Consider the following 12,507-nt stretch of genomic DNA (forward strand, 5'->3'; position numbering starts at 1 on the left):
TTTGCTTTTAATTTAATTTATTTAAATAGGATAAGGCTACTTAAAAGACAAGTCTTTACATAAAAAAAGGTACATTACGTTAAAGTTTGCTGTACTCAAGTACAAAAACTGCACAAGTGTTTAGTAAAAGGGAAAGAGCACACCATTTCAAAACACACATTCTTACCATTTTACAGCATTCGAGAAGTGCCTTTTACATCATAACAGTGAATGGAGAACTTCTGTAAAGTAAAGAACTAAGCTACAGTTTTTGGTTTCAATATAAACCAGTGTTAAAAATGTAAACAAGCTTTCTGATCACTACCAAACTTCTTTTACTGGGTTAACTAAGTGGATTCAGAAGTTGATTCTTCTTGTTTTACCAAGTCTGGGACATTGTTATTATTATTATTTGCCATCTGTACCTAAAACTGATCTAAACTGCCTTCACCCTGAATCAATGAGTTTTAATAAAAATGTTTCCATCAACTCAATTGGATTTTTGCCCTGTGAGGCACTACCAATAACCCAGATAAAACACCAAATTTCACAGAAAACCAAAATCCCTCTTAAATTATCAAAAGAAGGGAAAACAGGTTTGAGGGGTTTTTTCTAGAGTGCAATTACATGTGTTAATGCTCTCAAGGTACTTCTGTCTTCCTATCCACATCCTTCTTCAACTGTCCGTAGGCTGAGAAAGCACTGGTCTGCATTCCATTGGTTTTCCCCATATTTTATAAATAAGCATGACTGTAACCAGGAAAACAAGCAAATTTCCTACACTGGCACATTTTAACACTTATGTATGTAAAAAATATGCCTGTGTACTTAAGAGAACATGGCACTAATCCATTCACTACTTCCTCTCGAAGTTCCGTTATCAGTCTAGTCACGTATTTCCATCTGTGCATTCCTTGTTTCATATATCAAGAGAAACTTCAATTTGAAGTAATGCTGTTAAAATAGTTCATCTCTTATTACCAACCTAACTTGCACTGCAAATTCTACACTCCTGTGCAACAAAAAGGAAAAAAAAATTTTTGTAGACTATCCTATCAGCAGAATGGTCAGTTTTCTCACCTAAATTAATTACCTTTTTAAAGCCAAGAAGGCTCTAGGGATCACTCTAAATTTCAATAGCTATTTAAACTATTTAATCAGATGTGGAATAAAACTGAATCTTAGCGAAACAATGTGTGAATCACAGTGACATGGAGGAGATGAACTATAATAGTCTTGAAAACTAAGAGCGGAGGGTTTAGTATAGTGTAATATCACCACCTTTTAAAGAAGTAATTAACTACTTGGTGTACAAGAGTGGATACTTTTAAGGTGACTGGTGATAGTGACTCCAGCTTTACAACAGGGAGCTGTTAAACTTGTTAAAACTTCACAGCAATCTGAATCTCTGTAAGTCTGTAAATTTTAAAATAATTTTATTTAAACTGTTTAAATATGGTCTATCTATTTGAAAATATGGAAGTAATATTTAGGTTTCGAGCACCATTAGCTACTTCATGGCCATGTAACATGCTGGATTTTCTTCTTTGCTTCCGAAGGCTTTAGGTCATTCTGGAATACAAGAAAATATATAATTATTCTTAGAGATATTGTGCAAACAGGAGTCAGTCATTAATCTGGCATATTTCCATCTGGTACTATCACAGTATTCAGCTACAGGCTACTCCAACAGCTTTCTATTGCCATCTTGTGGAGAAAGCTAAATATCACAGAACTTCTCTGGTGAAGATAAAAATAGAGCCAATGAATTTAACTACCTGCAAATCATAAATGTGTTTTGGTTTTCAGCAACCTACAAATAAATATTCTTAAATATTCAAAAATTGCTTTCAGTTATGCCACTTAGAAGCAGTACATATTGGAGTTTCAAAACATACTTCTGAAGTTATTTCAGGTTGTCTTCTTAAAATACTTGTTGAAATGGAATTGTATAAGGAAAATTCCCCAAATATACAACTAGGAAACCAATTTACTTTTGTCAAATAGTTAAAAACATGAAAAAAAGAAACAGAAAATTTGGTCTTCCTTTGTAATGACCTGGATAAAAAGAAGATAAATAATTGCCAAAGCCTCAGATGAACTAATCTTTCAAGTCCCCCTGCCCAAAGAAACCTGTAAAAATCAAGAAAGCCCAAAGCAAAGCAATAGCATATGAAGTGGTAAAATAATTCCCTTTTATCATCTAAAACAAAAATAATAAAAATTCTGAGAAATTAGAGCTTTAATAGCTCATATAAGCAGAGTAAAGACAGGTATATGAGTTTTCAAGAACATACTGCAACACACTGGTTCAGGGAGCACAATCCAGAGATAGCTCTTCTCTTTAAAAGACTTTCAGTGTTAGTTTATTTACAGGAATCCTGTGGACTGCAACCACTGAAAGGTTTAAGGGAATTAGACTCAAAGACAATATGGATAGTTCTGTGCTATTCATTAAATTTTTCCTGAACGTCAAGGAACAGTCACTTGCTTGGAGACATAATTGCCTTTACTGTCATTACACTAAAAATAGATCAGGCTTTACAGACATCTGCCAAGTACACTGATTCTTCCTGACAGCTTCACTTTCTATTCAATAGCACATTCTTTTAATTTCAGATGGTAGAGTAACATCCATAGACCACACATGCCTAACTTCACACCTCTGACCAGCATCAACCAAGGCATGACTGAACTGACAGGTATTAACTGGAACAACCTAAACTGTGGCTAACATAGAAAGTCAAATGTCAGAGGTCATAGCTTCTGAGTGTCAGTCATACAGGGACGCTTAAAAATGTCATCACTGTGTCTACAGGACATTTAAACCAAATACAAAGAAGCTGTGAGATGTATACCAAACAAGTTTCAAAAGCTCTGTAGATTCAGATCTGACCAATACTTGGAACAGTTCTAAATACTGAAAGAAGTTATTAAGTTCCTACTGGTAGTAGGAAACACACCTCTCAAGCATAGATTCCATTCAGAGCCTCAGCCATGGATCTTTTAAAAGCTGCTAAAGCCATCTTTCACAACAGCCATATGTTTTGGTACTCATGTTTAATAGAAGTCTGATGGAACATACCAATCCATTCAGCAGAATATTACCTGCATTCTTTCATTAAAGGACTTTTAAAAAATATGTTAATACTTTTATATATTATTATTAATATGAATGTTTTATTGCATCTCATGAGGCAATATTGAGAAAACAAAGTTCAGTGTCGTGTCTTAGAAAAATTCTAAACAATGTAACTGCACACTGTATAGCTAAAGCTCCCCCTGCAGTTCAACTGAGAACAGATATTTCTATCTCTTCCTTTGAAGCCCAGATTTATTCCAGATATTCCCGCATTCCAGTGGAAATGTGAAAACTTCTTTATTTGTATCATGAAGGAATACAACACAAGTGTTAAGACCTCTGTCTGTATTGTGGCATGTTTTTAAGAGATAGCCCATTGCTCCCTGCTGATTGACAAGCCCTGTAATCACACCATTCTCAAAACTAACCACTGGTTCTTTGTCCCCATCTGGCAGCTACACTCAGCACCATTACCTAAACAGAAGCTTCCTACTGACAAGTAAAAACTTCCTTCATTCTGGTATTTCCCAAACTAGCTACACTTTACTAGTACTCACTGTTTCTAAATACTCTACCATTACTCCAAAATAAAATCATCCTGAAAACTCTTGCAAGGCCCTAACTTTGTCTCCTTTAAATCTCAATTTAAAAAAAAAAAAAAAAGCTGCAAAACAGGATACTGCACAAACATACCGGCAAATCTGATTCCTCTTTTGGAACAGACCTCTTTAACTTCACAACAGTAGTTCCTGCTATTGGAGACAAAGGGTAAACCTTCAGACCAGTTAACACACTGCTGTCAGTCTTTGTAATATTGTTCTGCTGAGCCTCATTATTCCTTATTCCCAGCTTAGCGTCCTCTGACAAACTGGAGGCTGAAAGGTATGTGGAGGCATTTGAAGGAACTGACAATCTCCTAACTGTGTTGGTGGTGCTTCCAGCTGGAGGAGGCTTCAGGCGATCGGCAGCTCCGTTCTCCGTCTTTTTCACCTTTATGCTTGTACTTGTCGAATTGCCATCAAATACAATCAATGGCCGTTTCCTTAAACCTTCCACTGTTGTAACACTGAAAATACAAATCATAAAATTCACAGAAACATAGGTTAAATTATCAAAAAATAGCATATCCATGACATGAGTAGTGAAAATTCATTTTATCCTCCCTGAAGAAGACATATATCCCAAAATATTAATATGAAACTCTCAGATGCTCCAAACTTAAATAAAAATAAATATACTTATATACACTTACATATACTTAAATAAAAATAAAAAGCAATAGAAGTCACTTCCAAAATATAAAGGCGCAGGGGGTTGTGTGAGGACCAGTGCTCCTCAGCAAGACGAGCTGTGTGAGGAACTGTCTAAGCAGTCAATTATAGCTGTACACCAAAGGCACTATGCCTTTACCACTGCAGTTACTCTAGAGTAGCTACAGAGATAATAAGTGTGAAGTATTTCAAAAGAGGAGTATATAAGAAAGGGTGTGCTGCCTTACCTGCAGGAACAGCATCTCATACTCTAATACTTCTAAATTTCCCTGTTTCTACTCTTATTCATAATCATAATGTTAAGATAAGTCCAAAAGACAGTAAGCTAAGGAATAAAAACACGAAGCAAAAAACCCATACCTTTTTAAAATAAGTATTCTTTGCACAGGAACCCTAAGTGGATTTAATGACATTTTTTTAACAGTTTGTGCCTTTAAGCCTATGTGTAGTCAGAGCAGGCCATTTTAGTAACCACTGATTCACCAAAAGGAATATTATCGAGCTAATATCAAAACAGTATTATCAGAAAACATCTTGACTGAGAAAAACAACAAAGTAAAACCATAACTCACACTATATGGATTCTGAGTTTTAAAAATGCAATGCTCAAGAATGACTAAGAGAAAGTGTTTGGAAAGTGCTGATTTAACAAATAAAAAACCCAAACCACCATTAAGAGAATATAATATTCCTGCTTAAAAACTTCAGTTTTCAGTTTTGATAAAAAGGTCTTTTGCACCTATTTCAGCACACTAACACTACTCAAACACTAACCTCACGCTTCCATCCTCAAGTCCACGGATGGAAACAAACTGAGGTACTCTAACCTCTTATGCACATGGAAAATAAACCGGACAAAAGACAGCTCGGTGTTTTAGCCACTGCTAGAATTTTAAAAAGCACCTAAAAACTGAAAAAACATCTAAAAAACCCCAAATCACTTGACAGAATTTGTTTAGCCCTTCACAGTTAGAAACCTCAGCAAAGCTAGAAGAGACTCAAGAGATCAACAAGCTGTAATACTGAAAAACTACAGGAATTTCCATCCACCTTTCCTTAGGATTTACTGCTGAACATATCAGAATACCACTCATGCATATCACATGTCAAAGTCTCGGGCAGGTGGAAGGTTGGGTGAAGAGATTCAGTCAAACAAACTTTTGAAGAAGATTTTGCTTTCTGAGCAAATAGAAACAGAAAGATTTTTAAAGCAAGACAGAATATTTACTTCAGAAAGCAAATGTTATTTTTGAAACAGGCACACAAAATTTCTGCAGCACGCACCCCTCGCTCTAGATAAGGTAGGCCACCCCTGTACAGAAGAAAGCATAGTTAAATATGCTTTTAGCACTTTCCTTAAACACTGCAAACATGATTATTAATTAGTAATTATACAATGAAACAAAAAATATTTCCTTTCTCCTCCTTTATCAACACACACTGGGGGATGGAGGAACAATACCAATTCTCTGAACCAATACAGACTGGGGTGAAGGGATTCAGAGTAGCCCTGCTGGGAAGGACTTGGGGATACTGGTGGATGAGAGGCTAGACACGAGTCAGCAACTTGTGCTTGCAGCCCAGAAAGACAAACATGTCCAAAGTAGCGTGGCCAGCAGGTCAAGGGAAGTGATTCTGCACCCCTTACTCTGCTCTGGTGAGACCTCACCTGGGGTGCTGCATCCAGATCTGGAGCCTCTGCAGGAAGGACATGGAGCAGCTCCAGAGAAGGGTCATAAAATGATATAAGGAAAGGCTTAAGAGAGTGGAGGCTGCTCATCCTGCAGAAGAGAAGGCTCCAGGAAGACCTTACTGCAGCCTTTCAGTACTTAAAGGGGAAGTACAAGAAAGACAGATCTGTGAAAAGAAGCACTATATGCCAGATAGCATTAACAACAATTAAACAGAAAAAAAAAATATCCTCCCATTTTCTCTATTTTTGCAGCAGTAGAATCTAACACTTCTGACACAGGCAAGCCAACACGGTGTTCTCTGTAAACTGTAACAATATCCAAAAGCTGTACAAGCTTCACTAATCAGGCAAAGATTAAACTAAATGCATCGTCCTAAATTGTCCAAGTGTGGCCCAATAAAGCTAAATTACCTTTTCTTCTCACTTTTCAAGTCATTTTGCTGCCTCTTCTTTTCCATCATTCTCCCCCATCTACTTTTTGGCAAGTCACGCTGAGGCAGGGGAATGGCATGTTGAATATAGAGATCAGTGAGCCCATCTTTGTCCATCTTCACATCATTTTCACCTAATATATTTTTCTGTGGGGAAGAGAAAAAGAGTTGCTATTTTTATGCAATCCAACATTCAACCATCTGAGTGGCAGAATTTCTTATTTCAAAATCCGCTGTGAAGTATTGTATTGGGCCAGGGTTCCAGAAGTAAAGGGGTGACTGGGATGATCAGTTTGGAGAGGCCATGAACTGCTCAGTGCCAACAGCCTGGTCTCCTACCTTCCTACTGTCAACTTCCTTCACTTTCTGTGTGGATTACACTCAGCCTGTCCCTCCAGTGAAGCAATGGGAAACACAGAGTATTTTGGTCAGTGCACAGTGGTTTCTTTTTCCACCACCTGCAAGTGCATTTCTTCTCATGTCTCCTCACGTGCCTCTTCCAGTGTGTCCTCTGGAGTCTCCTGCCCCCAGTGTCTGCTGCTCTTTGAGTGCATTTGAGCACAGGTGCCATGAGCAACTCTGCTTCAAATTCTGGGGTGTGATGGGCTGCTTTCTTCAACAGTGTGAGAGACACGGACCAGCACTGAGCAGTTATTCACCTTTGCCCACACAGGTCAACCTTGCAGCTCCTCTCCACTGAAATTACTGCAAGTTTTCCCAAGGAAAATGGTAGCCAAAAAAGGGAAAAATTATGACAGACATACTGTTGATGGCTGATGTTTTCATGCACTCTTAAACACGCTTCCCTGAATCCAACTAAAATACCAGAGCTCTTTTTCACATTTCTAGAAAACAGACAACTAGAATGCAATGCAAGTCAAACTTATAGATGTAGAACAGTGCTATCTTCCCCAGTTCCCAAAGAATAATGGAGAGAAGTTTTATCCCAACATGAGGAAGAACTTCCTTAAAGATGGAAGAACAAGCTCCCCAGGGAGGTCGTGGACTCTCCCTCTCTGGAGACATTCAAACCCCACCTGGATGTGTTTCTGTGTCACCTGCTCTAGGCGACTCTCCTTTGCCGGGTGTTGGACAAGATGATCTCCAGAGGTCCCTTCCAACCCTAACTATTCAGTGATTCTAGGAACCACCAGTTAGAACACCAGCTTTCTTTCTAATTGTGTACTGGGTCATGAACATTTCTTGGTACTTCATGCCAAATTTATGGGGTGAGAAAAAAACTCCACTAACATCCTACAAATCGAGGTCATTGAGAGCAGGTCAAGCCTCTGCCACTACCGGTTCTGGCAACACTTCGTGACTTCTGATGCTGGTCTGAAACCTATCCACACAGGCTGCATGGACAAAAGCATATGAAAATTCTTTGAGCTTATACAAAGCCCTGAAACTTTCATTACTATTGTTTCATGCACCTGAAATTTTCAGCCAAGGCAGTAAGTAGTACTCCAAACTACATCAACTAAAGCTTTTTATGGTCCTAAACTGTTCAGAAGTCCCTTTCAAACTCAATTATTTTCCAAATATCAAATATCAGTATTTATGCATTAAAGCATTAGCTTGACTGATTACAGAGGCTACATTTCTTTAACTAACAGAACTATTAGGGTTGGAAGTGACCTCCGGAGATGATCTAGTCCAACCGACCTGCCAAGGCAGGGTCACCTGGCTATGGACCTGGCAACTTTAACAGTGTAAAGCTCATCCTTCCACAGCCAGTTTTACTGTACGCAGACACTGTCTCCATTTGGGCAAATTGCTTTTCAGCAGCCTCGGTGTTCAAGCACGGCCCCTGTGCAAACACGGAGACATCTCCCGCGCCAGAGCCTCCTCTCTGCAAGTTCGTGGTGTCCAGAGCACCGACTTGGTGCCTGCTCTTCCCTGAGCACCGTGACTCTCTTCGCCCCGCCTCAGGGGCCGCCGCTCCGCCCGGCCCGGCTCCCCGGACGCACCTGCTCCAGGGTGAGCCGCAGGAATTCCTCCGAGAGCAGCTCCGGGTGCAGCAGCAACAGCTCCGACTCCGAGCCCCCAGATCCCCGCTCCTCCTCTCCACTGCCACCGCCTGCCCGGCCTTTTCCCTGCGCCGCCATCTTCTTCCCCCGGCGGCCCCTTCCCGGACTCCCACAATCCCGCGCGCGGAGGAAAACGCGTTTCCAGAGCAGCCGCGCGCCGCGGTGGCGTCACGGCTGGAGCGAGCCCGAACGGGGCGAGGGGAGTGCGGCAGAGGGGCCGAGACAGCGGGGCTGGAACGGGGCAGGGGGTGTGCCCTGCCACGGTGGCACCGCTCCGTGGGGCAGCCGAGTCAGGCGAAACACACAGAATCCCACAGAATCACGGAATGTTCTGATTTGGAAGAGGCCCACAACGGTCATCGAAGCCCAGCTTCTGGCCCTACACAGGACAGCCCCAAGTATTACACCCCATGTCTTAGAGTGTTTTCCAAGTGCTTGAACTGTGTCAGGCTTGGTGCTGTGACCACTTCCCTGGGGAGCCTGTTCAGTGCCTGACCACCCTCTGGTGAAGAACTTTTTTCTGATATCCAACTTAAGCCTCCCCTGGTATGGCTTCAGGCCATTCCCTTGGGTCCTGTCACTGGTCACCAGAGAGAAGAGATCAGTGCCTGTCTCTCATGAGGAACCTGTAGAACCTTGATAAGGTCTTTTCTCAGTCTCCTCCTCTCCAGGCTGAACAGACCAAGTGACCTCAGCCGCTCCTCACATGGCTTCCCCTCAAGGCCCTTCACCCTCGTGTCCCCACTTTGGATGCTTTCCAATAGTTTTATGTCTTTTTTTCTACTGTGGCACCCAAAACTGCCCCCAGCACTGGAGGTGAGGCTGCCCCAGCTCAGAGCGGAGCAGGACAATCCCCTCCCTTGCCCAGCTGGCCATGCTGTGCCTGATGCCCCCCAGGACAGGGTTGGCTCTCCTGGCTCCCAGGGCACTGCTGGCTCATGCTCAACTTGCCATTGACCCCTGGGTCCCTTTCCATGGCACTGCTTTCCAGCCTCCTGTTCCCCAGTCTCTCCATACATCCAGGGTTCTCCAATCCCAGGTGCATAATTGAGCACTCACCCTTGTTAAATGTCATATAGCTGGTGATTGCACAGCTATAATTTGTCTGGGTTTCTCTGCAAGGCCTCTCTGCCCTTGAGGGAGTTTGGTGTTGCTGATAAGGTGAGGTCACCCCCCAGCTGATAGCATGGAACCCGGAGAACATCTGTTTTATTGTCATTCTGTCAGCACACAAGAGTATGAATGCTTTGTGCTTCTGCATGCCGGAACTTGCTATGGAATGAAAAACGATCTCCATCCTGCCCATAATTGCGACACTCACTGGTTAAAGCTGCTTGATAGGCAACAACAAAAGTTGCCTTGTAATTCCGAAGTACAATAGCTTTGGATTCTGTCACCTGCTTACATGTTTTAAAGCAGAATAGAGAGTTACAAATGGTTACATGTGTAAATAACCATGTAGTTTTTACAACATAAAATTACAAGGTAATTTGAAGTACTTGATGCATTTTACAGAATTGCAAGGCACAGGCAACAATGTAACACAATAAAAGTACATCCACGTGGAAGGAGTTGAAGATACATTACTATGTATGTCACTTTAGAACCTACAACTATACAGCACTTCAAAAAGCATAAATTCAAATTTTCAATATTTAAAAATCATTTAAGTATACAAGTAGTAACATTATATCATATGGCTTCCTCAAAAGTGTCTTCTGGCAGTATATACAATTTGTTCCCTTGTGCTTTTTCTCTCCAGGGAAGCTGCTTCCGAGGGGAAGCACGGGCTGCATGCCAGGGCTGCCCAAAGCCCAGCTTTATAGTACTGTGCCCAGCAGGCACACAGCTATAGACTAGTTCTATTTTCATTTTCTCATTCATTTCTCACTTCAGCCAATTATGACACAAAGACAGCTGAACTCAAGTAATCTTGCAAATGAATATAGCTTTTAGGGTGAATGTTCAGCCTGGATTTTGGTGCTTATTTCAATGAATGAAATTACTTTCTTGTAAATTACATGGATCATCTCTCTCTTCCTAAAGTACCTTGTAAGTTCTGCCTCACAGAAACATATCCTTGCTAACTGAATTAGTTGTGCTGATCAAGATTTCATCCCTGTGATTATCCTGTGTTAGTATTTACTTTGTTGGCATTTGTACCTAAAATTATAGTTCCTCTCTGATTAACCAAAGCATATCCTCTCACAATAAAATTCTGAAAGAGATTAAATGCAAACAGTCTGATAAAAATATGTTTATTTTCAAATTGCTGTAAAAATATAATTTTAATGAGCTATATTGTTTTCATAGATTTGTTGAATGATCCTATTGCATTTCATAGTAGAGGTTTTTTTGGTTGGTTTTTTTTTTTTTTGTTTGTTTGTTTGTTTTTTTTTTGTTTTTTTGTTTTTTTTTTTTTTTTGTTTGTTTGTTTGTTTTTTTTTTGTTTTTTTGTTTTTTTTTTTTTTTGTTAATGCAATAGGGTAATTTTAAATAAATGATACCAGGTACCTTTTTCTCTTTTTAGGATTTTTTACAATTAGAAAAAAAAAATGCTTTACATCACTTCTGATACCTTGCTCTTTACTTTGTTCATTAGCTGTATGTGTTGTCCCAAAATAGTTTCTTTCACCCAGTGAGCAAGAGGCCAATCCACACAGAGAATTGAGATATTTGATTATTTGCAATTCTGTGCAGAAAGATGTGTTGGGCAGCCAATCCACAAAGCCAGCATGATGACCATCAAATCTTACCACTTACGTACTTTAACGAACAAAGGCATTAATGTTCATTGGCTACAAATGACATAGTTCTTTCATTAATTATTCTTTTATTGGTCAATGATTTCCTCACTTCTCATGCTGATTAGCCTGCACAGTCTCCCTCTTCTCTTGAGCCAGTGGGTTTCTTGGGCCGTAAGTCAGTGACCAGAGCTCCCCCCCTGCCTGAATTACTTTTTACCCAGTTGGAGCTGATTCCAGTGGAGTTGATGAGCAGGCTTTGTTAGTTTCTTCCTTATCTTTGGAATTCTGCCAAATGTATTTGTGGCCCACAAAGTCTGCATTCTTTATGTCCACTATCAGGAGCACACCCTTCTAACCAAGCTGTGTTAACCTCCTCCTAGGTCACTGAGGCATGTCAAGCCTTAAACTTTAACAAGGCAATTCTACCCATAAGTAATTTATCTTTTTAACATTTAATAGTTGGGAAATTTATAATATATTTATATTTATATAAATAATAGTAGTGGTATAAGTCTCTTATAATATATGAGACTTAGACAATATAAAAATACTATAAGAGATGAGACTTATACTATTACTATTATTATTAAGTTAAATTTGAATGAGGGCACTTTCTGAGAACCTGAGAAAAGCGTCTCCCATATATATATATATATATATATATATATATATGTTTAAACTTTAACAAGGCAATTCTACCCATAAGTAATTTATCTTTTTAACATTTAATAGTTGGGAAATTTATAATATATTTATATTTATATAAATAATAGTAGTGGTATAAGTCTCTTATAATATATGAGACTTAGACAATATAAAAATACTATAAGAGATGAGACTTATACTATTACTATTATTATTAAGTTAAATTTGAATGAGGGCACTTTCTGAGAACCTGAGAAAAGCGTCTCCCATATATATATATATATATATATATATATATATGTATGTATATATATCCCAAGGCTTTGGACTCTCTTATGTATCTATTTTAAATAGATATACAAATAAATGTATACATATAAACATAAATATTAGAATATATTGAGATAGATATAAATATATGTGTAAAACAGATGTATCGGTCTCTTCTCTCGGCCGCGAGAGAAGAGCTCCCCGAGGCGCACTGGGGCGCATTCCCGGCCGGTGCATCCCGGCTTTCCCGCACGTGACCGGACGCGGCCTCCCGCCGCTGCCCGTGCCCGGTGACGCGGGCCGGGGCGGGGCCGGCGCCGCACCGGAAGCGGCGCGTCCCCCCCGCCCGCCGCCGGCGG

At 40.0% G+C, this 12,507-nt stretch overlaps 1 protein-coding gene across 1 annotated transcript; it reads right to left on the reverse strand.

Annotated features, from left to right (window-relative positions):
• On the reverse strand, positions 1-8,584 carry CUNH2orf49 (chromosome unknown C2orf49 homolog). Its single transcript, XM_041418200.1, has 4 exons — positions 8,427-8,584; positions 6,437-6,603; positions 3,755-4,127; positions 1-1,551 (listed from the first exon to the last, which is right to left on the reverse strand). The coding sequence occupies exons 1-4, from the start codon at positions 8,562-8,564 to the stop codon at positions 1,495-1,497; spliced, it is 735 nt and encodes a 244-aa protein (XP_041274134.1). The 5' UTR covers positions 8,565-8,584; the 3' UTR covers positions 1-1,494.
• Positions 8,585-12,507: the final 3,923 nt, after the last annotated feature.

Source organism: Onychostruthus taczanowskii, unplaced genomic scaffold (assembly GCF_017590055.1).
Source record: "Onychostruthus taczanowskii isolate IOZ18803 unplaced genomic scaffold, ASM1759005v1 scaffold58, whole genome shotgun sequence".
In the NCBI taxonomy this organism is placed as follows: Eukaryota; Metazoa; Chordata; class Aves; order Passeriformes; family Passeridae; genus Onychostruthus; species Onychostruthus taczanowskii.

Coding starts and splice junctions, on each gene's coding strand:
- CUNH2orf49 (XM_041418200.1), bottom strand. CDS start 8,564: ATGGCGGCGCAGGGAAAAGGCCGGGCAGGCGGTGGCAGTGGAGAGGAG. Junction 4,128..6,436: donor TTGAAAAGTGAGAAGAAAAG/GTAATTTAGCTT, acceptor TTGTATTTTCAG/TGTTACAACAGTGGAAGGTT. Junction 1,552..3,754: donor AAGAGGAATCAGATTTGCCG/GTATGTTTGTGC, acceptor CTTGTATTCCAG/AATGACCTAAAGCCTTCGGA.